The sequence below is a fragment of the Narcine bancroftii genome, chromosome 7, assembly GCF_036971445.1.
Source record: "Narcine bancroftii isolate sNarBan1 chromosome 7, sNarBan1.hap1, whole genome shotgun sequence".
Classification (NCBI taxonomy): domain Eukaryota; kingdom Metazoa; phylum Chordata; class Chondrichthyes; order Torpediniformes; family Narcinidae; genus Narcine; species Narcine bancroftii.
In genome coordinates this window covers 35351237-35375823 of record NC_091475.1, presented here as the reverse complement: position 1 = coordinate 35375823, position 24587 = coordinate 35351237, and the positions used below count along the sequence as shown (strand labels likewise).

The 24587-nt window shown below is 40.4% G+C and overlaps 1 protein-coding gene across 6 annotated transcripts in view; it reads left to right on the top strand.

Annotated features, from left to right (window-relative positions):
• Positions 1-24587, top strand: part of vwa8 (von Willebrand factor A domain containing 8) — a 257379-nt gene that overhangs the window by 149360 nt on the left and 83432 nt on the right. For all 6 annotated transcript variants that reach the window (XM_069889575.1, XM_069889576.1, XM_069889574.1 and 3 more), the window contains 3 exons: positions 3507-3712; positions 10248-10399; positions 21825-21933. In XM_069889575.1, coding sequence (XP_069745676.1) covers positions 3507-3712; positions 10248-10399; positions 21825-21933 — 467 coding nt within the window. The remainder of the gene's footprint in view (positions 1-3506; positions 3713-10247; positions 10400-21824; positions 21934-24587) is intronic.

Sequence of the window (24587 nt, the reverse complement as noted above, 5' to 3'; positions counted from 1 at the left end):
TCTGATGCAATAATTTAGTTACGCTGAATTTTGTGTTTGTGATTTTACTGGAATGTCCACATTTTAATCCTTGACCACCACCATCAAACTACAATATCGGATGTCTCACTGTTTCTTCCTTAATGACAGGTGCAAGAAAATACTTGCCTTTTGCCTTCCTATCCGCCAGGACCTGTCCAGAGAGAATTTTAGTAAATTATCACAAATGCCTCTACCACAACTCCTGCTATTTCTTTCAGTACTCTGGAATGGATTCCATCAGCACCAGGGGACATGCCTAACTTCAAACCCACTAGTTTACTCAGCAGTACCTCCTTAGTGATAATGATTGTATTGAGGCCCTCGCCTCCCATCCATAACATCTGCCTTTGATATGCCATGACTAACACAAAATATTGGAAACATTATTTTTATTTCCATGAAAGCAGTTATCTGCAGTCTGTAACATCAGAAGTGCAAATTGCTGATCTTTTTCAAGTATTTATAATATTTCTTAAAAGCTGCCATTGAGCACTGCTTTATACACAATTCACACATTGCTTTCAAACCGCAACTCGCTACTTAAAAAATATACAGTATTTCTTCAGCTCCCCCAGTCATTTTTCCACTTTCCAGATATCCCTCCTATTTAATCAAAAGCATTCACAATTTTGATCCTTCTATCAAATCTAGGTTTAAGCTTATCTATTTTCAATAGATCAGTCCCAAATTCTCTGGTCTCTGTAAGTGACTGAAGTCCTTCATCTCTGTTATCATTCTAGTAAATCTCTTCTGCCCCCTCCAAGGACTAATTACCCTTTCTAAAATGCAGTGGCCAGATTTTGATAGTTCTCCAGCTGAGGCTTCACCAGTGATTATTTTTGTAGCCTGAACTTCTATTAATAAAACAAAAGCTCCCGCATGTCCACCATTTGTATGTGCTACCGCTTTCTGTGTTCCTGTGACCCCCCCCCTTAAATTGTATTATTTGCTTCAATGCAGCACTTCCTCATAACTCCTAGCAAAATTAATTGCTTCATCTACCTTCTGCCCACTTTCCTTTACTGTCCATGTACTCCAGAAGTCTGTTAAAATATTTCTGTTTACCATATTTTTCATAGAATATGGAATCTGAAATAATTTCCTCTGTACTCAAGTAATTCATGAATGCATTTCAGGTAGGATAGTAGTTCTAAAGCCTATGCACCATCGCTCTCTGCTTTCTTCACCAATTTCTCAAGCACTTCATGGCCTAAGCTATCAGTGAGGTAGCAAAGAATTTGCTGGAGGAACTCAGTGGGTAGATTTGGTCAGTCAACGTTTCAGGCCTGAATCATTTATCAAGACTTTTTCAGTTCAAACCCGAAACACTAACTGACCATGTCTACCCAAGGATGCTGACTGACTTGCGAGTTCCTCCAGTGATTCTTTGTTTGCTCAAGGTACCAGCTTCTGTAGTTTTTATGGTTCTCAGCAGAAAGGTCAATTTCATTCGTGTGTGGATGTAGTGCGATGCAGCGTGCTCTATGCTTTGTGAGTAAGGCAGAAATATTCTGTCCCTCTGCCAAAAAAATGATAATGTTTTGTTAACTTTCTGAAGGACGTGCGATACTTACACACCCATTTTTGGAGAATCGTGCAGAGGATACCCAGATCCCTCTGCATTTCAGAGTTCTGCAGTGTCTCGCTATTTAAATTATTTTTTTTAATTTTCCTTGCCAAAATTGACAATTTCACACTTCCACAAATCATGCTCCATTTGCTAGATCTTTGCTCACTCACTTAATCAATATGTATCCCTTCTGTTCTCTCTGCATCTTAATTTCATATCTATTTTTGTATCAGCAGCAAATTTAGAACTATATACCACTGAATGTTTTTATGCAAGCCATTTGGATAACTGTTAAAAAAAAATGTGGCCCCAGCACCAATTCCTGTGGCACTTCTCTCTTTACATCTTGAGACGCACAGGAGCCTGTTGATCCTGGAATCTGAAGCTAAACACAATCTGCTGGAGGAACTGAGTGGATCGAGCAGCATCAGTGGGATGGTTGACGTTGTGAGCCTGAACCCTTCATCAAGACTGAATTACCAGGATGAAAGATCAGCCCTCCTTTTTCTCCCACTGATACTGCTTGCCCTGCTGAGTTCCTCCAGCAGATTGTTTAACTCTTCACATATTGCCAGAGGGAAAAAAACATTTACATCTACCCTCTGTTTCTTTTTAGCCAACTAATCTATCCACCTAGAACCATAGAACATTTACAGCACAGAAACAAGCCCCTTTGGCCTTTCTAGTCTGTGCCGAACCATTTTATTTTGCCTAGTCTCACTGACCTGCACCTAATCCATAACCCTCCATACCTCTCCCATCCATGTACCTGTCCAAATTCTTAAATGTTAAAATTAACTCCACATTCACCACTTCAGCTGGTAGGTCATTCCACACTCCCAACACTCCCTATGTGAAGAAGTTCCTCCTAAACTTTTCCCATGTCAATCTTAACCCATGTCCTCTGGTTGGTATCTCATCTACCCTCAGTGGAAAAAAGACTATCTACATTTACTCTGTCTATACCCCTCATAATTTTAAATACCTCTATCAAATCTCCCCTCATTCTTCTACACCAGGAAATAAAATCCTAAACCTTCCCCTGTAACTCAGGTAACATCCTAGTAAATCTTCTCTGCATTCTTTCTATCTTATTGATATCTTTCCTGTAGTTAGGTGACCAAAACTACACCCAATGCTCCAAATTTGGCCTCACCAATGTCTTATACAACTTTACCATAACATCCCAACCCCTATACTCAATACGTTAATTTATCAAGGCCAATATGCCAAAAGCTCTCTTTAAAACCCTATCCACTATGATGCGACTATCAGGGAATTATGTACTTGTTGTACCACACTCCTCAGTGCCCTACCATTTACCATGTATTCCCTTTCTTGGTTTGTCCTTCCAAAGTGCAACATCTCACATTTGTCTGCATTCCATCTGCCATTTATCAGTCCATTTTACCTGCTGGTCCAGATCCCACTGCAAGCTTTGAAAACCTTCTTCACCGTCCACCACACTCCAATCTTAGTGTTTTCTGCAAATTTGCTGATCCAACTTACCACATTATCATCCAGATTATTGATATAGATGAGCTTTTATTGTCCATGCAACACCTCATCAAAAACTGCTTTGCTTTAAAGAATATTTGTTTAAAGATAAAATATTATGGATATTGTAGGATTTAAGGTTGCAGTGCAATTTTAAGCAATATGTATGTTGTACTAGAGATATACTGATTCACTTTTTAAGTCATTGCATGTTATAATTGAGCATAGTAAATGTCATTTTATGGGGACCTACTCCCAGAGAGAGAGAAAATGCAGGTAATGATTACGCCAAAATACAGTGCCAATTCTGTGACCCACTGCTTAAATGAGAGGGCTCCGAATGAGAAAGCAATCTTGTAACACTGTCCCTGGTATGCAATGGATATTATATCAATTTTTTTAATTTCTTTTTGGCCAGGTGACATTTTTAGCTGCAATGCAGTTGATAATCCTAAACCCCAATCTGAGCTTGCCATGCTTCGCCAATATGGTCCTGATGTCCCAGAGCCAGTTCTTCAAAAGCTTGTGTCGGCTTTTGGCGAATTGAGAAATATGGCTGATCAAGGAATAATAACTTATCCTTATTCAACAAGGGAGGTTGTCAATATTGTAAAACATCTGCAGGTACGTGAACTTAGCCAAAAGGCACTAAATTTAGCCGCGGGTAGCAACCTCAGATTTAAAATCTCTCTTGACCAATCTCATCCAGCTGCCAAAAAAAAGCAAGATGTATAACTCAGCAAACAATGGGTTGCTGGAGGAACTCAGCAGGTCAGGTTGAATTGGTGAGGATTGGTAAGAACATTTCCTCCACACTCTCCATCAGTTCCGGAGCATCATAGGGCTGCATTTTTAGCCCCCTGCTCTACTCGCTTTACACCTATGACTGTATGACTCAGTACGATCAAAACACCATCTACAAATTCGCTATGGTAGTGGGTTATACAAAAAGGGGCGATGAGTTAGCATACAGGAGAGAGACTAAAAACTTGGATGAATTGTGTACTAACAGCAATCTCGTTCGCAATTTCACCAAAATCAAGGAGCTGATTGTTGACTTTAGGAAAGGAAAACCAGAGATGTATGAACCAGTGATCATTGAGGGATCAGAGGAAGAGAGAGTGAGCAAATTTAAGTTCTTGTAAGTCATAATCTCAGAAGACCTTTCCTGGACACACCTTAATGGCATCATTAAGAAGGCATGTGAACACCTCTATTTCCTTAGGAGTTTGCAGAGGTTTGGTATGACACCAGAAACACTGGCAAATTTCTACAGATGTGTGGTGAAAAGTGTCCTGATGGCTGCACCAATACACAAGCGTAAAGCCCTGCAAAAGATAGTGAATACAGCCAGGATAACACAGGCAAAACCATCCCCACTATTGAGAACATCTTCATGGAATGTTGCTGTCAGAGAGCAGCAGGAATTATTAAGGATCAACACCATCCAGCACTGAAGTGCCAGTTGATGAAGTAGATAAAGATGATGTGGTCAAACAATAATAATGACTTTTATTAGCAGAAACTCATGGTATAATAATGAGACAATAGATGCATATACAGTTATATCCAAGGGGCGTGTCCTTAACAGTAGAGATAATACACAGCCAAGGCTCGCCAGAGGGGAAACAGGCAGCTTGGCAGACATACACCACGAGCACATGCTCTGTTCTCGCTGCTAACATCAGGAAAGAGGTATAGGTGCCACAATACTCACACCACCAGGATTAGGAACAGATGCTACTCCACCACCATCACACCCATCAACAACAAACTCAATCAGGGACTTGTTTAAGGGCTCTTACTTTTGCACTTTATTGATTTTTTTCTTTCTGCCATGCAGTCAGACCATGGGGGAAGGGATGGGAAGGTTGGTGGCAGTAACTGGTGCCCTTCACTGTCTTGTTTAGTTACTAGAAAGGGATGGTACTGCAAACTTACCCTTCTGTTAATGTAATTTCCTCTTAACCCTCAACTGTGTTAATTTTTCTTTTTAACTCTCCTGCCAACAAAATTATTCGCAACAGTTCATATCCCATTGATTAAAGAATTTGTTTACATACCTTTTTAATTCTGAATCTTGTTGAATTATTCTGCTTTCCATCTTATTCAAAATTAATGTTTTCTGCATCTTATTTTTAAAAAACCAAAGCAACTGCTTCTATCTCTCCTGTCCATTGTGCTTTGAACTGGTACAATCTTGTCTCAATTCTCAATACATTCCCATTTCGCTAAGATGCATCCCGTATCATTCCATTACCTATACATTGTAATAAGAAGCTAATAACTGTGTTGAAGGGATTTACAAAGGCTTTGAAATATTCAGAGTACAGGAAGAGTCAAATGAACCAATTATGTCTGTATGCTCTTTGAAAGAAAGAGCCACTAAATTCTTATATGGATTTTTTCCCACTGAATGTAATCTGTTTTCTTTCCATGCAGTTCCCTTTTGAAAGGGACTATTGAATCTGATTACAGCATCCTTGCAAACAATTCAGTTTGTAATTCATTCTCCCTATTCTAGCCTCAAAGATCTTAATTCTCTTGTTTTGGACTTAATCCTGATCCACTAAAATTGGGCTATCCCAATCCCATTTTGAATATTGGGTGAACCTTTCCTCAACATTCACCATTGTAAGGAGAGAAATCATGAGTTTTCTGGTTTCTTCACATGATGAACCAAATTCTCTAAGATCTTAACATCCTCCTTGAAGTATGGTGAGCAGAATTAAACAAGATTTGGATGGCGACATGGTTAGTGTAGCGGTTAGTGCAATGCTGTTACAGGGCCAGAGACCCAGGTTCAAATCCGGAATTGTTAGTAAGATATGATGTTTGTACATTCTCTCCGTGTCTGCGTGGATTTCCACTGGGTGCTCCGGTTTCCTCTCACCCTCCAAAAATATATGGGGTTTCTAGGTTAATTGGTGTATTTGGATAGCACGGGCTACAGAAGTTAGTCTTCCCTTATAAGGTCATCTATCTATTAACTGAATTCCATGTATCACATCTAAAGTTCTGCATCCAGGAAAAGCACTCGGTCATTAAATAATGTCACCTAGTCTGCTGAAAGAAGATAATCTGTAAAAGTTAATCAGGTAGCATTAAACAGTCGACTTGGACCTTTGGTTGCTGGGGGGGGGGGTACCAATGAATTGTTTGTGTATACTTTTGGTTGGGAAGCCTCAACAGTATTGCACAGGCTTTCAACTTTGAACCAAGAGGAGATAGAGTCTACCTCTGATTGAAAATATTTATCTCTGCCTTATCTATTTCACAATTTCTCCTATCTAATTGTTGCCTTTGTGGGAATTTCTTTTCAAATTAATTGGAGGCATCACAATTAATTTACATAAATTCATAAAATAATGCAATGAGGAGAAGGAACAATTGAAGGAGCTGTTTAATTCTAAATTCACTTGAGAATGGTCATCTACAGTGAAGGTCATATTGTTAGGATTTGCTGCAAAAATGTTCATTACCTGAGGGAATTAATTTGTATTTATCTTCAGAGTCACAGAGAGAATTGTGCATGCAATTTCCTAGCTCATCAAACATATAGTTTAAGAAATAATATTGAAATATTCGAACAAATATGGGAGCCTTACATTAAATACAATAGCGAAAACCTACTGGGGACAATCATTACCTAAGTTGATGGAAGGAGAAGGAAAGAAAAGAATGGACTCAGTAGAATTTCTGGTGTATTTTTGTTGAGTGACAACATTGTCTGACTGGTTTAATGTATCCTAGATTGTATACCTTAAATGGATGGGTGGGGGGGGTGGGTTGGGAGGAGGGAGGGGGGGGGGAGAAAATGTCACTGTATATATGTGAAAAGGAAAAATGTGTATCATGACTAATGTGATTTATGGTGTGAAAAATAAAAAAATTTTAAAAAAAGGAAAAAAAAATCAACCCTTGGAGCAAAAAAAAAATTACCTAAAGCAGATGAAATACTTTGAGACATCCTGTTTAAATCATGCATTGTCAATTCTTGGTTGATAACATGGTCAGAATTTGTGAATGATACCCAAATATCTTTACAAATAAATATAGCCATTAGATTAAAAAAAATACAATGGAAAAGCACAATTGGTGCAGCAAAAAAAATGACCAAGCCAAATAATCCCAAAATCTCTCTTGTCCTTGTTCATGAGCAAAGGTGATTTTTCGGTTGAGAAACACAAAAGACCAGGAGCTGATTATGGACTTTAGGAAGGGAAAACCATGGTGTGAGGGGGTTAGAGATAGAGAGGATGAATACATTTAAATTCCTGCATTTTAATTCTGTTGTCTTTTTTGACTATTCCTGGTATTTACTATTTGGCCCCTGAAGTGCTTTTGGAACAGTCAATATTGTAAAATGTTTAGTTATTAATTTTATTGACATTATTGAAATAGAGATTTAAGCCACGATATAAATAAATTGCCCATTCCTAACAAAACAGACTATTTAATTTTGAGGAATCAGTATGAAACAGAAGAGTTCTTCAAATAGAGGTACAACCTGGAGGGAACAATTCACCCAGTGCCTCCTGAAATATGAGATCCGAGGACTTAACATTGCACTGTATATCTCTATAATGAAATCAAGTCTCATCACAGTGGGAAGTGGAACCATTCATCAAAGTTTCATGAGGTTTTCATTGCTGTACTCCAAAACAGGATTGAATTCTTATTGTCCCCACGGGACATGCCCACAATAAAATTAGCAAGGATAGAGACACAAAGATGCAGATGCTAGAATCTGGGGCAACAAAAAACTGCAGGGGACGAAGGCAGGGAAATAATTGTTGACATTTCAGGGTAAGATCCTGCATTAGGGAATTTGCAAAGTCTGGATTGAAACCTGAGATACTTCATGTTTACCTGCTGAATACATGACCACAATAAGCTTCAGCTGCAATCAAATCTTGACCCCAGACTGGAAACACACTGAAGACACTAGAATTTAGAGCAAAAAAAACAAACTGCTGCAGGAACTCAGTGGGTTGAGCAACATCAGCGGGAGAAAAAGTGTGATTGATGTTTTAGGCCAGAAACCTTCATCAGCCTGTTGAGCTCTTCCAGATCACAGATTCTCAGTTCATGAGGCTCTTTGGTAACTTCAAGCTTGTACAATATATTTTATTCTGAAGAAAATGTTTGTTTCTGTTTCCCTGACATCATCAATGTTTAGTTGTAAGAAAAAAAGCAATTTACATTTAGGAAACATAGAATACGCTGAGAGTATTTCCCAAGGCAAGGAACAAACTTCACACAAGACCACCTGCAAACAGGTTGTAAGTTCCACAATAAATAAATGGGGTGAATGTCAAATTAATTTTGATGTTAGTGGGCAGAAGGTTTTGACTGGCAAACCTTCCTTGCATGCCTTCAAATATGGGATCTTCTGCATAAACCTGAGAGGCAGACTTGGTTTAATGTGACCTCCAAAAGACGTTACCTCTGATATGCTCCCTGAACATAGTGCCTAGTCCAATAGTGTTTTGAATGCACAACCTTCTGACACCATAGTAAGAGTGTCACCAAGGTTCAAAGTTCCTTTTATTGTCATATAAAATACTTTAAGGTTTTTTAACTTTTGTCTGCCGTAAGGCAAAGAGTCGCATGAGGCAGCACCCATAACAATAGGAGAAAGAGATGCTAAAGCGAGTCCCTTCAGAGTTACTGAGTGTCTGGGGATTCATCTCCAGCACTCCCGCAGCCTCTGTAGCTACACAGACTTCTGTTTGATTCATCAGCCACCCCAGCTGCAGACCCGAACCTCCAACATGATCAGAAAGCATTCAATGCCCAAGGTCCTTCGGGAGCCCTTCTTGCCCTCAGCATCCTCTTGAATCCTGGGTCCAATACTGGGTTCCCATGAGCCAGTCTCCAGTAGCTCACAGACCTTGCTATATGTTGTCTGCAGTTTGTGTGGGTCCCTCAGCCGCTGAGCCCCAATTGAGTTTAGCAAAGCCACTACCATTGCCATAACAGGACTGTTCTCAATTTCAAGATATTCTTGGCATATGTCTTCTCCAGCATGTTGGCCCAAAGTTTGCTGCAATGATACATCCTGTGACAAACAGTGTGAATTCAACTGTCTTCTTGCCTTTCTTACAATAATTGCACTGCTCACTGATTACGCCATAGCAATGTGAAACCTCCCGAATGTTGTGCCCAACTGTTTTTCAAAATCGCCCATGAAAATAAAAAAACAGTGAATGAAATTGAGTGAATGATAGCAATGAAATTATCATGAATTTCAGAATCAAATTTGATGCAGTAAGGGAAATTAGAGGGGAAGAAAGAAATTATAAAGAACAAGGAATGTGAGGTAAATGAATGAATGGTGAGGTTTGGTAATCCAAAATTATTAATTGAAGTAGCCAACATTACTAATGGGCCGAACACAGCCCAAACACACTCTTCTTCCCATCGGGGAGAAGGCTCAAGAGAGTGAAAGCACATACCAACAGACTGAAGGACAGTTTCAGGCTCCAGAATCAGGCTCCAGAATGAGCTCCCCTTGTTTGTTACAAATTGATTTTTTTTCTTCAGTTTTTTATACTTTATGCTCTAAAATTGTGCTTTTGTTCTTCAAAATTATATTGCTGCATGAATGTTAGAGTGAATCCTTACCACTGTACCGAATATGTGACAAATACACTTTAATTTAAACTTCTTCTGTTGGAAGCTGTTAGTTTGCGATCCTATATGAATTTTTGGGCTCTTAATTTATTGGTTCATTTCTCAATTATCTTTCCAATATATTTTAACTGCATGGTATCTCAAGAGGTTTTATTGGCAAAGGAACCAGTAACCCAGTTAATACCAAGTACTATTTTTGTCGACACAGCATTTATTACTATAATGTATAATTATTTCTAATTTTAAGCAAAATGCTGATTATTTCATTAAAATGTGCATTTAATTTTCAGAAATAGCTCACATCTATTTCTCAGGAAATCATTCAAGTTGCTGTATCAACTGCATCAAAGTTCAAAACTTGCATGCAGGGTCTCAACTTGAAATGTCAAAGATTCCTTTCCTTCTACAGATGCTACCTGACCCACTGAGTTCCTCCAGAAGTTGTGCTTTTTGCTTGTGTCTGTAGGTTGCTTTAGATGAACTTTAGCAGAACACTATCTTTGTTTTATGTTGTCCGCAGAAATTCCCCACTGAGGGACTTGCAAACGTGGTCCGGAATGTGTTTGACTTTGATTCCTACAATGGTGAAATGCGTGAAATCTTAATCAACACGTTGCATAAACATGGGATTCCAATAGGAGCCAAGCCGACTAATGTACAGCTGGCCAAGGAGTAAGCTCAAACTACTGACTTCTGAATGAAAAGATCATATTGCATTGGTTACTGGTGCATATCATATGCTGTTCGTCAATTAAATATCACTAGAAGGTTGGATTGATTTTGTAATTAATGAATTTAGTTTATCAACCCAAGTGTTTAGCAGACAATTTAACTCGGGCAGATGCAAATTATCTACAATAAAGGGAAATATTTGTTTCTTCATTGGGTTTGTGTGTTTGTCCTTGATTCAAAACTAGCAATTTTTTTGGATATTTATGTAACTGTACAAATTTAAGAAATACTGGGCACGTTTAATGTACAGTACTTAAACAAAAATTAACATTTTCTAATGCAAATATTCTGCTACAATCCACAAAGCGTTAACTCACCAACCAACAATAAGGTAACTTATCATCCACCACCTTTTCCAATTGTCCTAAATGGACTGACCCAGAATTTTAGTTATTTTTAGTTGATCTATTTTAGTGTGCTAATTTTATCACTGCCACAGTGGGGGGGAAAAAGAGAAGAAACAAGTATTTTTCTTGAAATAGATGACAATTTTTAAAAATTTATCTTTGGTCAATGCCTGGGTGATTTTTTCCTCTAAATTCCAATGCAGTCATAAATACATGGACCTTGGAAATTTGACGTTCAATTAGCAACATGCAGAAACAGATGTCCTGGGTGTTTGGTAGTGATAATGACTACATGACTGAAAATGCGATGGGATAGCTAAGACGTTGTCAACTTGCATTGTTGATCGAGGAGAGCAGTAAATCATATCAATGGCTAACAGTAGGCAACAAGACCAAAACTGGAAAGGTGCAAGCAATCTATGACAAACTGAGCACCTGTGGTAGTTGGAGGAGGAGGAAGGCATAGCACATTATTACAGCATTTACATCTCAGTCGCATCCCACTCAGATCAGCACTGAAGAGGAAAAATGATTGAAAGCGCTGAATGAATTTTTGACCATGAAGATGTTATCTTTCTTGCACTTGAAAGTGACGACTCTCTGTCTGACTTATGGTAGGCAAAAGTTAAAGAATTTCATGCATGTTACATTCTAAATGTCGTATTACATGATAATAATGAAACCTTTACCTTTATCTTTTACCTTTAACTTGCACCTTTAAAATGGTGCTGCCGGAGCTGTATCGTCAGTGTTGTCAGTGGTGTGGACCTGGGAGAGTGGAGACCAAAAGACTCAGTGCTGCTTCAACCACCTAATCTTAATGCTATATAGGCTTTAAATGGCCTGTTAAAGGAGCTATCAGTATTTTTCAACTAAAATCCTGCAACCATGGGATCTGTACTCAAGATGACGGCACCTGTGCTCGGCAGTAGCCTCGAGGGGTTGCAGACTTCGAGGAGCAGCAAACTGGTGCAAGGCGGGGAGAACATTCCCCTCCACCTCCCACCACCATTGAGAAGGAGAAACAGATGATCCTATAGGATGGTGACCAAGGCAGCGGATCAGCGAGGGCCTCAGCGGCTGAAGGACCCTACAGGATGGTGACTACCGCGGCAGGACTCAGCGGCTGAGAAGCCCACACTGGCTGTGGGCAAAGTGCTCGGGGGACCCGCACGGGCTGCTGGAGACTGACTTGTAGAACCAGGTATCGGAGCCAGGAATCGAGAGGGCTCTGTGAGTAAGAAGGGCTCCCACGGCTTTCTGATTGTATCGAGGTTTTAGATCAAGAGCTCAAGTTGTCAATGGATCGAATAGGATTCTGTGTGACTGAAGAGGCTGTGGGAGTGCTGGAGATGAATCCACGGACGCTCAATGACTCTGAAGGGACTCTCATTTGCTTCTTTCTCTTGTACTGATAGGGGCGCCGGGCAACATTAATGGTGACTCTGTTTCCCTTACGGCAGGCAGAAGGCAATTTTGTGTAATATTACATGCTCTGTAAGATTACATGACAATAAAATAAATCTTGAATATATCAACGGCTTACATTGTTACCTTCCTTTCTGCTATTGAAAAAAGGAATCACTGTATATTGTCAATTTCGAGTACATTTGTCACATTGGCGTGAAAAACCCTGACTTCTCTGGTACATCAGAGTTGGCCTGGTTTGTGTTTAAACTTGCCAATGAAAATTCCAGAAACCAGTGAACTAAATATCATCACATTGAGACACTGATGTTCCATCACCTCCTGATACTGATATTTGACTGTCATGCTATTTCTGGACCACCCACCTCTGAGTTTCTGCATGTTCTCCTACTCCTTCCTTCCTGAGCCTGTATAGCCTCCTCTTGAGCACCCATATGCTGATTGTCTCAAGCACCTTATTGGGTTTTAAACTCTACTTTTCACTTGGCTGTCATTCTGCACAAGACACCTCACCCTTCCACCTCAGTGAGACAAGAGCAGCTTTTACAGTTGTCTGTCCCATGCACTGCTGCTCTTGGGAAGAAAATGACGGCTTGCACTTGTTGAGCACCACCCTGATACTCAAGATATTTTGACCTACTTCCCATTTTGTTATTACTTTTGATGTGCTCCTAGTCTGGAAAAGTGTGTCCGCAGTCAGAGGAATAATAAATCCAGCCACTTGGTTAAGGCAAAACAGAAAAACTGCAGAAGCTGGAATCTGGAGTGAACAAAGAGGACTTGGCCGATCAAATTCAAGTGTGTTCCAAAGGTGCAGTGAGAATGTTTTCTTTTGCAAGCAGTCCAGCTAACCCCCCCGCCCCCATACAAAATACAGCAAGTTAAATGCAGAAGTGCAGTTAGAGACAAAGAGATCAGTTAGAGAAGAGCAAATGTAACATAGATTTGCAAGTGTGCGTTTCATTCAAGAGCCTTATAATAACAGGAAAGAAGCTGTCCTTGAGTCAGGCAGCATCCAAGGATAGAAATCAGCAGTCAACGTTGTTTAGTCTTGTTTGAGGCAGCCTGTTTCTGGGATACTAGGGGAACACTGGCTCTGAAAGTGAAATGTTTTAAATTGTTTCTGGAACTCAAGGAATCAAGGGCATTGCAATGGAAAGACAGCATAAAAAATTGGAGCAGGAGTCGGTCATCCAGCCCATTGAACCTCTCTACCAATCAATAAGATCATTGCTGATCTAATGACAGGCTCATCACCACTGACCTACATTTCCCCCGTATCCCTTAATTCCCTTACTATGTAAAAATTTATTGAACCTTGCCTTAAATACAGGTATGCACCACTTAACATCCACGATACGTTCTTTGACATTAGATGCTACATGACTTGAACATTGTGTGAACACCATTTTAAAAAATGCAATCATTCACTCAGACTTAAAGAAACATGCATTCACATTACAATACAAATATTTACATATGTACAAATTAACTGAAGTAGACATATACTGAAAAATCTACACTCAATAATGCGCTACTTATGTCCGCAATGTCCCGTTTTCCGATTGGGATTTCTGAACGTATTACGTATTACCTCATGGGACGACGGTCATATATGTGGTTAGACAGTGTCCAGGTAGGCGCGCATACCTGTATATTTACTGAGGTAGCCTCCACTGCTTCAATGGGCAACAAATTCCACAAATTTGTCACCTTCTGGGAAAGGTCGTTCCTCTTCATTTGTCCTAAATCAACTACCCTGAATTTTGAGGCTGTGTCCCCTATCTTTTTTTTTAATGTTTTCATGATCCCCTCACATTCTTCTAAATTCCAGTGAGTATAGTTCCAGATGACTCAATCTCTCCTCATAGGGGACCTATCTATGGGGTAGGAGTCCCATTCATCTCTGGAATCAACCTAGTGAACCTCCACTGCAGGGCCTCTAAACCCAGTACATCCTTCCTCAAGTAAGGACACCAGAACTGCACGCACTACTCCAGATGCAGCCTCACCATTACCTTGTAGAGGTGCAGCATAACCTCCCTACTCTTAGCAATGAAAGCCAACGTTCCATTTGCCACCTTGATAACCTGCTCCATCCAATCTAACTTTTTGCGATTCATACACAAGCGCTCACAAGTCCTTCTCAGCAGCATGCTGCAATTGTTTGTCATTTTGATCTTCCATTATTTCTTCCAAAGAGGATAACCTCACACTTAACAACATTGTCCTCCATCTGTCAGACTCTTGCCCACTCACTTAACCTATCTATGTCTCTGCAGACTTTCAGTATCCTCTGTACAAGTTGCTTTTCCACTCAATTTTGTGTAATCAGCAAACTTAGATACACTAGACTCTGTCCTCTCTTCCTTCCAACCATACACACATACACACACACACACACACACACACCCCCTCCCCAAGCTGGATCTGTCTCATTCAAAACATCATCACCACCAGGGGGCGGCATGTTCCACATGTTCACTATAATACATGTATCTACACATACACATTCACGTAGTGGAATGTGTGCTGACTGACTGCATTACAGTCTTGTATGGGGACACCAATACCCCTGAGCATAAAGCCCTGCAAAAGGTAGTGAATACAGCCAGGACATCACAGGCAAAACGCTCCCCACTATCGAGAACATCTACAGGGAACGTTGCTGTCGGAGGGCAGCAGCAATTATCAAGGATCCACACCACCCAGCACATGCTCTGTTCTCACTATTACCATCAGGAAAGAGGTATAGGCACCACAGGACTCACACCACCATGTTTCGGAACAGCTGCTACACCTCCACCATCAGTATCCTCAACAACAACTCAGTCAGGGACTCTTAATTGTGCACTTTATTGATTTTCTTTTCTTTTTTATTCTCTATTGCACAGTCAGTTTGTTTACATCTGTTATCTGCTTACAGTTCTTTGTTTGTTTGCATGTATATGCTGTGTACAGTATTTTTGTATTGCACTGCCAATTAGTGGTAATTCTGCCACGCCCACAGGAAAAAAGAACCTTGGGGTTGTATGTGATGTCATGTATATACTCTGACAATAAATCAGAATTTATATTTTGGCGTACAAGTTGAGTTGTGAAACCCTAAAAAAAATTCTCAGAAAGGAAGGGTCGACCTATACACTGGATATACTTTTGAGACCTTAAATTCACCAAAGAAAACAGATTGACGTCATTTCAGCATAGAAGTCAATGCTGGAAGAACCTTCTCACCACCGGTGCCACTGCTTCCTGACACATGGCCACTGCTGGCTGCCACCATAACTGCTCCTACCTGAGACCCTGAGGTCACCATCGTTGCTGCTGCCTGGTAGGCCAAGGTTCCTGCTCCCGCCGGGAACATGATGTTGGAGCTCCAGCTCCGTGGGCCATCGCCGCAGCTCTCTGGAAGGCTGAGGTTTCTGCTACCGCTGGGAGTACGATGTCACCGTTCCAGCTCCGTGGGCCATTGCTGCTCCTGCCCAGTAGGCCGAAGTTCTTATGAACTTATTTAATTTATAGCTTTGTTACTACGATTGGGGTGTCAACTTATACTGTATATTTTGGCATATAAATCGACCCTCCCTTTTTTAACCTGATTTTAAGAGTTTATCCGGCATACAAGTTGACCCCAGTTTTCTGGCTGGCAAGTCAACCAGCGCATAGGTTGACTCCAAAGATCGCAGTGCCTGAGGTTGATTGGCATATAAGTCAATCGCCAAAGTGCTTGCTCTGTTAGTTGCAGCTTTCTCATTACTGCATGTGCGTATTGATCTGCTGGGGCTTTGGCTGGAGGTGATCGCTACCATGGAGGGCCCATCAAAACCACGCAAGTTTGAAGCGAGTTTCAAATTGAAAGTGATCAAAATGGCCAAGGAAACGAACAATTATACTTGCTGCAAGAAAATTTGATGTATATGAGAAGTTGGTAAGAGATGGGAGGAAGAAAGAGGAGACTTTAAGAAAAATACCAAAAGAGCAATGTTCCATTAGAAGCGGAATCACTCGTTGGCCAGAGTTAGAAAATCATGTTGCAGAATGGGTACATGAACAGAGGCAAGATTGTTACATAGTCACCCGAAATAAAATTAGAACATTCGCACTGCAGTGGGCAAAGTCGCACCCAGATTTTGAGACTACGCTAGGCTGGTGCAACAGTTTCCTGAACAGGAAAAATCTGGTATTGCCACAAAAAAAATCGCTCAGAAACTACCAAAAGATCTTGATCATAAAGTTGTAAATTTTCACTAGTTTATTATTCGTGACTGACAGACACACCAATTTGCATTGGCAAATATTGATAACATGGATGAAATGCCTATGAATTTCAACATGATAGACAATAGAACTGTGCAAACCAGAAATACAGACCACGAAACGACCAGGTTTACCGTGGTGTTATCATGCGTGACCGGCGGGATGAAGTTAAGGCCCAAGGTGATCTTCAAACACAAAATTAAACTGAAAATAAATTTCCCTCCATTTATTTTTTCACATTTTCATGAGAAAGGCTGGAGAGATGAAAATAGAATTAAACTGTGGATAGATAATGTATGGAGCATGTGGCCAGGAGTTTTACATAAAGAACAGAGTTTGCTGGTCGGGGATCTGTTTCGTAGCCTTTTAACAGAGAAAACTAAAAGTAGATTAGCACTGCATAATACATGGTGGTTATCCTGGGTGGTTTAACGACTATATTGCAATCTCTCGAGGCCTGCTTTAACAAGCCATTCAAAGACCATGTGCGCAACGAATGAAATACCTGGATGTCGAGTGCAGAAAAGTCATTTACAAAAGGCGGGTTAATGTGTGCTGCATCACTCGATATGCTGTGTGGCTTGTGCTCAAGACATGGGACAAAATGAAAGTAGAGACTGTTAAAATTGTTCAAAAAGTGCGATAGCTCTTGTGCAATTGATGGCATGGAAGATGATTTATTATAGGACACTGACAACGAAGCTGAAACTGCCTTATCAGATATAGACTGGGGCCCCTATAATTGTTTAAACAGGGAAAGTATGGATGTGCTTGCCGCCATCTTTGCCGCAGACGATGATAGGGAGAGTGATTTCAAAGGGTCTTTCTGATGATTTTTGCAGATGTTGATAGTGATCTTGAAGAGTTCAAATTGTGTTGTTTTCAATAAACATTTCAATAAAAATCTGTCACAGTCAGTTTATTCTTAGTTTTCTTCAGGGGTCAACTTATTCGCCAAATTGGCTTTTCAAGGGCCAACTTATTCACCGAATCGGTTTTTAAGGGTTGATTTATATACCAAATTGGGGTCAATTTATATGCCAGATTGGTGATTTACAATTTTGAGCTGTTTTTAAGGTCTCAAAAATATATCCAGTGTACAAGTCCACCACCACCTCCACCCCCACCCCCCCCCAAGAAAATTTTTGGGTCTCACGACTCGACTTGTATGCCAAAATATATGGTGTATATGTATATATATTATACATATATATATATATATATGTGTGTGTGTGTGTGTGTATAATTTTTTTTTATCGTGAACATGTGGAACCTACTGCCCCTTGGTGGTGATGCATTGAATGAGACACAGACCAAGACCAATTGTATTATCCCACTGAAAAGGGATTCTGCGAGCATTGCCCCACACACACAGCTTGGCTGCTGCAGGGTATCGAGTCAGCAATGTTGTTTGCTGTATAATTCTTTCAGGCGCAAGCAAGTAGCTGGCTTCAGACAACAGGCATTGTGAAAGTTTTTTAACTCAGGATTAAAATGCTTGCGAACCCAACCCCAACCAACCAATTTTCCCCTGCAGCCGCTGCAACCGTGTCTGCCTGTCCCGCATCGGACTTGTCAGCCACAGACGAGCCTGCAGCTGACGTGGACTTTTACCCCCTCCATAAATCTTCATCCGCGAAGCCAAGCCAAAGAAAAGAAAGAAAATGCTTGCGAAATAATGAAATTATTTTAGGTAATTAATTATATTTAACTGCAAGTCGTCATGACACATGAAACAGTAGATCAAGTTTCTTTGGACAGGGCACTTGTGTGCAGGAGAGGACAGAATGTTACCCACATTCAATAGATATTTAAAAGGTGACTTGGATTCTTCTCATTTTAAAAAAACTGAAGATTCTCACACCACCCCACTGCAAATTCTCCTACCCCATAGATCAGCGATTTCCATGCCGAGGATTTAGTTGAGGAGAAGTTCCCTATTATTGCCCATGTTTTCAAAGTAGCAGGTTAGGGAACTATCCCATTTAAGATAAAGACCATTCAATGAGATGTTTCAATGCAGTGGAAGTTGATATTGGCACAAACCTTTCCTGCATGCCTTTTAAGTAAAGTCAATTTCAAGTTCAAATTTATTGTCAGAGTCCATATATGACATGACATATAACCCGAGATACATTTTTCCTGCAGGTCAGGCAGAATTCTAAAACATACCAGGGTGTAAGTTCTTTTCTTTGGCTTGGCTTCGCGGACGAAGATTTATGGAGGGGGTAAATGTCCACGTCAGCTGCAGGCTCGTTTGTGGCTGACAAGTCCGATGCGGGACAGGCAGACACGGTTGCAGCGGTTGCAGGGGAAAATTTGTTGGTTGGGGTTGGGTGTTGGATTTTTCCTCCTTTGTCTTTTGTCAGTGAGGTGGGCTCTGCGGTCTTCTTCAAAGGAGGTTGCTGCCCGCCGAACTGTGAGGCGCCAAGATGCACGGTTTGAGGCGATATCAGCCCACTGGCGGTGGTCAATGTGGCAGGCACCAAGAGATTTCTTTAGGCAGTCCTTGTACCTCTTCTTTGGTGCACCTCTGACAAGTAAGTTAGCGGGATGTTAATTGGGCGGACGTACTTGAGGGCCAAATTGACCTATTACAGAACTGTATGTCTAAATTTAATTTATATTTATTGGTACACAAAGAAAAACTACGTATACAAAAGAGAGAAATGTAAACAAAGGAAGAAATTGACTATGCATATACAGGAAAAAAATTCAGTAAAAAAAAAAATATGCAAAGAGCCCTGAAGTGAGTCTCTGATTGAGTTTGGTGGAGGGGTAGCAACTGTTTATGATCCTTGAGGTACAAGTCTTCTGTCACCTATATCTCTTGCCCGATGAACAGAGGATGTCCTGGATGGTGTAGATCCTTGATGATTGCTGCTGCTCTCCAACGGCAAGGTTCCATGTAGATTTCCTCTATGGTAGGGAAAGTTTTGCCTGTGATGCACTGGGCTGTGTCCACTACATTTTGCAGGGCTTTCTGCTCAGAGTAATGGTGCCTCAATATCAGGCCATGATGCAGCCAGTCAGCACACATTCCACCATACATCTGTAGAGGTTTGCCAAGGATTCTGATGACATACCGAGCCTCCGCAAGCTCCTGAGGAAGTAGAGGTGCCGATGTGCTTCCTTCATGATGACATTAGTATGTTGGGTCCAGAAAAAGCTCTAATTTAAATTTGCTCACACTCTCCACCTCTGGTCCCCTAATGATTTTTTATCTATTGTTTTACTTTCCTAAAGGCTACAATCAGCTCCTTGGTTTTGGTAACATTGAGTGCAAGTTTGCTGTTGGTGCACCATTCAGCCAAGTTTTCAATCTCCCTCCTGTAGGCTGACTCATCGCCCCTTTTTATACAACCCACTACTGTTGGATCATCAGCTGATTTGTAGATGGTGTTGTTGACTTACTGAGGCACACAGTTGTAGGTGTAAAGTGAGTAGAACAGGGGGCTAAGTATGCAGTCCTGTGATGCTCCAGTGCTGATGGAGATTAGGAAGGAGATGTTCTTGCCAATCCTCACTGAGTGGGATCGAGAGGTGAGGAAATCCAGGATGCAATACACAGTGGGAATTGAGGCCCTGTGTTTGGAATTTGCTGATCAGTTTTAAGGGGGTGATGGTGTTGAATGCCGAACTGTAGTCAATAAAGAAAATCTTAATACATGCATCTTTGTTGTCCGGGTGTTCCAGGTAGAGCCAATGAGCTGGTATCTGACGTAAACCTATTGCTGCAGTTAGGCAAATTGGAAAATATTCATGTCGCCACTCAGACAGGAGTTGATATGCTTCAACACCAGCCTCTCAAATCACTTAATCACTGTGGATGTCAGTGCCACTGGTCAGTGGTCATTTGGCCAGGTTACCACACTCTTCTTGAGGCCTGTTTGAAACAAGTGGGTACTCTGCCGGAGTGAGCTGTTGAAAATATCCGTGAATACATTGGCAAGTTGATCAGCGCAGGTTTTCAGTGCCAGGTTGGGTACTCCGTTTGGAACAGATGCATTCCTTGGATTTATTCTTGTGAAGGCAGCCCATACGTCATCTTCGGATACGGACAGTAAAGGATAATTAGGGGACATGGGGGTGCCCAGTGGCTCTTCCTTGTTCTTGTGGTCAAATCAGGCATAGAAGGCATTGAACTCATTTGGGAGTGAAGCTTTAGTGTCTCCAGTTGCATCGGATTTAGTTTTCTACAGGTTATGTCATTTAGGCCTGCCACAGTTGTCAGGTGTCCTTCATTGTTTCCATTCTCGTTCAGAATCTCCTGTACACTTATCATCGGTCATATCTCCTCCTTGAGAGGTATTTTGGATCTCTGGACTTAAATGCCTTTAATCTGGCTCTCAGCAGGTTCTGGATTTCATTGTTAATCCAGGGCTTCTTATTGGGGAAAACCCTGAAGAATTTGGTGGGTACACACTTGTCCACAACTGTTCTGATTAAGCTTCATGGTTTTTTTTAGTTGTGTTATCATGTGTTTGCAACCTGCTTGATTCTTGCTGTTGCTTTTAGTCTGAACAAGTGTGTTAAATGAGGGGTGCTATTGTAAGTATAGAGGTTAGCCCAATGCTATTACATCAAATCCGCTGGTGTCTTTAAGGAGTTTGTGTGTTCTTCCTGTGTCTGTGTTCTCCAAGTGCTCTGATTTCCTCCAGCATTACAAAGACGTATAGTAGATTAATTGGTCACATTGATGTATGTGGGCGGGAAGGCCATGTAACATTCTGTATCTCCAAATTTAAAAAAATAAATTAAAATTTAAATCATAATCACTGATAAATATACCAATATTTATCTATCAACCAATTCATCCTAAAAAAAAATTACCTTTTAACTTGTGTGATTGCTTAGATGAAGGCCCTTTCTGTGCGAGAATATTTTGTCTATATTTCAGTTAATACTACATTTCAGAAATACTTAGCTGTAGAACTCATTGGGGCATTCAGAACTGGGGAGGGGGGAGGTCCTCTGAATGAAAGTGACTCCCCTCTTTCACCTCCCCCAACTCATCCCTGCTTTCCTCCCTACAGTCCTTTCATTCCTCTCTTAAACAATCTTTCTCTCGAGTCAAGACAGACCTATTACAGTTTTTGAGCAAAGAACTGTTAGAGGAATTCAGCTCGTCAGACAGCATCCATGGGTAGAAATGGTCAGTCAACATTTCAGATCAGGACTCTTTATCAAGACTAAGGTCAAGATGAACTGCCACAGATTTAGTTTATATTTTAACCAGAGTCGTTCTAATAATGACCTTGATTTGGGCTGTATCAGTTAATGTTTGGGTTTGTCCTGCCTACATTTGATGTTCTGATGTTCTAACTTGGCAGGTTACCTTTGCCAGACTGCAGATTATCAGGGCACTGGATTTTCAATCAACAAAAAGATGCACATGGCAAGCTTCTCTGCCCAACAGAGTCTCGACATACAATTATAAAGGTTTGATTCTTTTTCACTCTTCCTATGAGATGTAACCATTTGATGGCAGGTCAGCAGCCTGAAATGTTGAACTTGCCAGATAATGCAGTTGTGGTATGGGCTTGACTATCTTCAAGGATTTCCAAAGTAGTTTTGTTAGTGGGGCTTTCCTGAAGTCCACCCCTGCCACTCATTTAACTTGGACAAGTCCAAAGAGATGCATTGGGAAATTAAGCCATGGCAGGACTTACACAGTAAATGACAGGGCCCTGGAGCATCATCAATTCATAGAATGTACAGCATTGAAATAGGCCCTTAAGCCCAATTCATCCATGGAGTCCAAATTACTGATTTGGTTTTTTAAATTTTTTACACTATGAACCATATCAATCAAAATACATACAAATATTTCCCTCTTAAATATACACAGTGGGATTTTTTTTTTCCCCTACCTTCCCTCCCCCCTTCCCACCCTCCTCCAAACCCATTAAACGTTCAACATATACATTACAATAAAACCATTAAACAATGTCATCACACAATGAAAATAAACAAGAAAATTGTGTCATCTACTTTTTCACACTGAGTCAGTTCATTTCGTCTTCTTCTCATTCTATCATTTTAGGGGGTGGGTGACCGCGGTAGGACTTCTCTGTTGTGTTCCATGTATGGTTCCCAAATTTGTTCAAATAATGTGACTTTATTTTTTAAATTATATGTTATTTTTTCCAATGGAATACATTTATTCATTTCCATGTACCAATGCTGTACTCTCAGGCTCTCTTCTGATTTCCAAGTTGACATTATACATCTTTTTGCTACTGCTAAGGCTATCATAATAAATCTTTTTTGCGCTTCATCCATTTTGAGGCCTAATTCTTTACTCCTTATATTACTTAGAAGAAAGATCTCTGGATTTTTTGGTATGTTACTTTTTGTGATTTTATTTAATACCTGATTTAGATCTTCCCAAAACTTTTCCACTTTCTCACAGGCCCAAATTGCATGTACTGTTGTTCCCATTTCCTTCTTACAGCGAAAACATCTATCTGATAATGTTGGATCCCATTTATTTAACTTTTGGGGCGTGATATATAACCTGTGTAACCAATTATATTGTATCATGTGTAACCTCGTGTTTATTATATTCTTCATAGTTCCAGAGCATAACTTTTCCCATATTTCATTTTTTATCTTTATGATTAAATCTTTTTCCCACTTTTGTTTGGGTTTATAGCTTATTTCAACATTTTCCTTCTCTTGCAGCTTGATGTACATGTTTGTTATAAATCTTTTTATTATCGTTGTTTCTGTAATCACATATTCAAAACTGCTTCCTTCTGGTAATCTCAGTCTGCTTCCCAATTTGTCCTTTAAGTAGGCTTTCAGTTGATTGTATGCAAATTGCTGATTTGCTTAGATTTGGTCCAAATTAGAGGATCCATGTACCTATTCAAATCTTTTTTGTAATTGTGCCTGCTCTTCTTTCTCTCTCTCTCTCTCTTTTGTTCTTATAACCACACCCTCTGTAAAAGTGTTGCTCCAAGAGAGAGAGGAGAGAGGAAAAGAGTGAGTATTGTAGAACAGAGAGACCTAGGAGTAATTTGTTCCCTGAAAGTGGCGCAAGATAAACAGTGTGATGAAGAAGGCATTTGGCACACTTTCCCTCATCGGTTGGGAATTAGATCATTATGTGACAGATCACACTATGACGTTCTGGTTGCCCAGCAACAGGAAGGAGAAAAAAAAGTACACAGCAAACATAGAAACATAGAAGATAGGAGCAGGAGTAGGTCATTCGACCCTTCGAGCCTGCTCCGCCATTCAACGAGATCATGGCTGATCTTAAAGTTCAGTATCCCGTCCCCGCCTTCTCTCCGTAACCTTTAATACCCTTATACTGAAGAAATAGATCTAATTCCCTCTTCAATATATTTAATGAACCTGCCTCTACTGCCCTCTGTGGGAATGACCCAGTAGGTTAGACAGCATCCATGCAGGAAAATAGTCAAGTCATTCCACGGATGTTGCCTGACCTGTTGAGTTTCTCCAGCATATTGTGCGTTACTCAAGTGCACAGATAGGAACAGTTTGGAGGGATGTGGGCCAAATGCAGGTAAATGGATGAGCTCATGTCAGCAAATTGGTCAGCCTGGATGCATTGAACTGAAGAACCTGTTTGCCTGCTAAATAACTCTTACTATGTAGTTTGAACCCTGACCACAAGACATCGCTGGAAACCTCAGGATATGGTGTCAAGGTTTTAATGCTTCTGAATGTTTCTGACACTTAGTGACATTTAAAAACCATTACAAACAGAATAAATCATTAACAGATTTTTTAAAATGTAAAAAACCAAATAAAACCTTAAAACAACTAGTTAGAAACATTAAAACAAATACAATAAAAATAAATAGATTTACCTTCGTCACAGTTGAGTGGAACAATGGCACAGCTCATAAAACCAGTGTCACACTCTCCAACAACTTGGGTTCAACCTTGACCTCGGGTGCTGTTGTGTGCATTTTGCATCTTCTCCCTTTGGCCATTTGAATTTTCTCTCATTGCACTGATTTTCTTTTACATCCCAACAAGATGAGTCAGTTGGCTAGCAGGCAACAGTAAAATGTTCCTAGAACATCAGTGAATTGAGAATTTAACGTAGAAAAGCCACA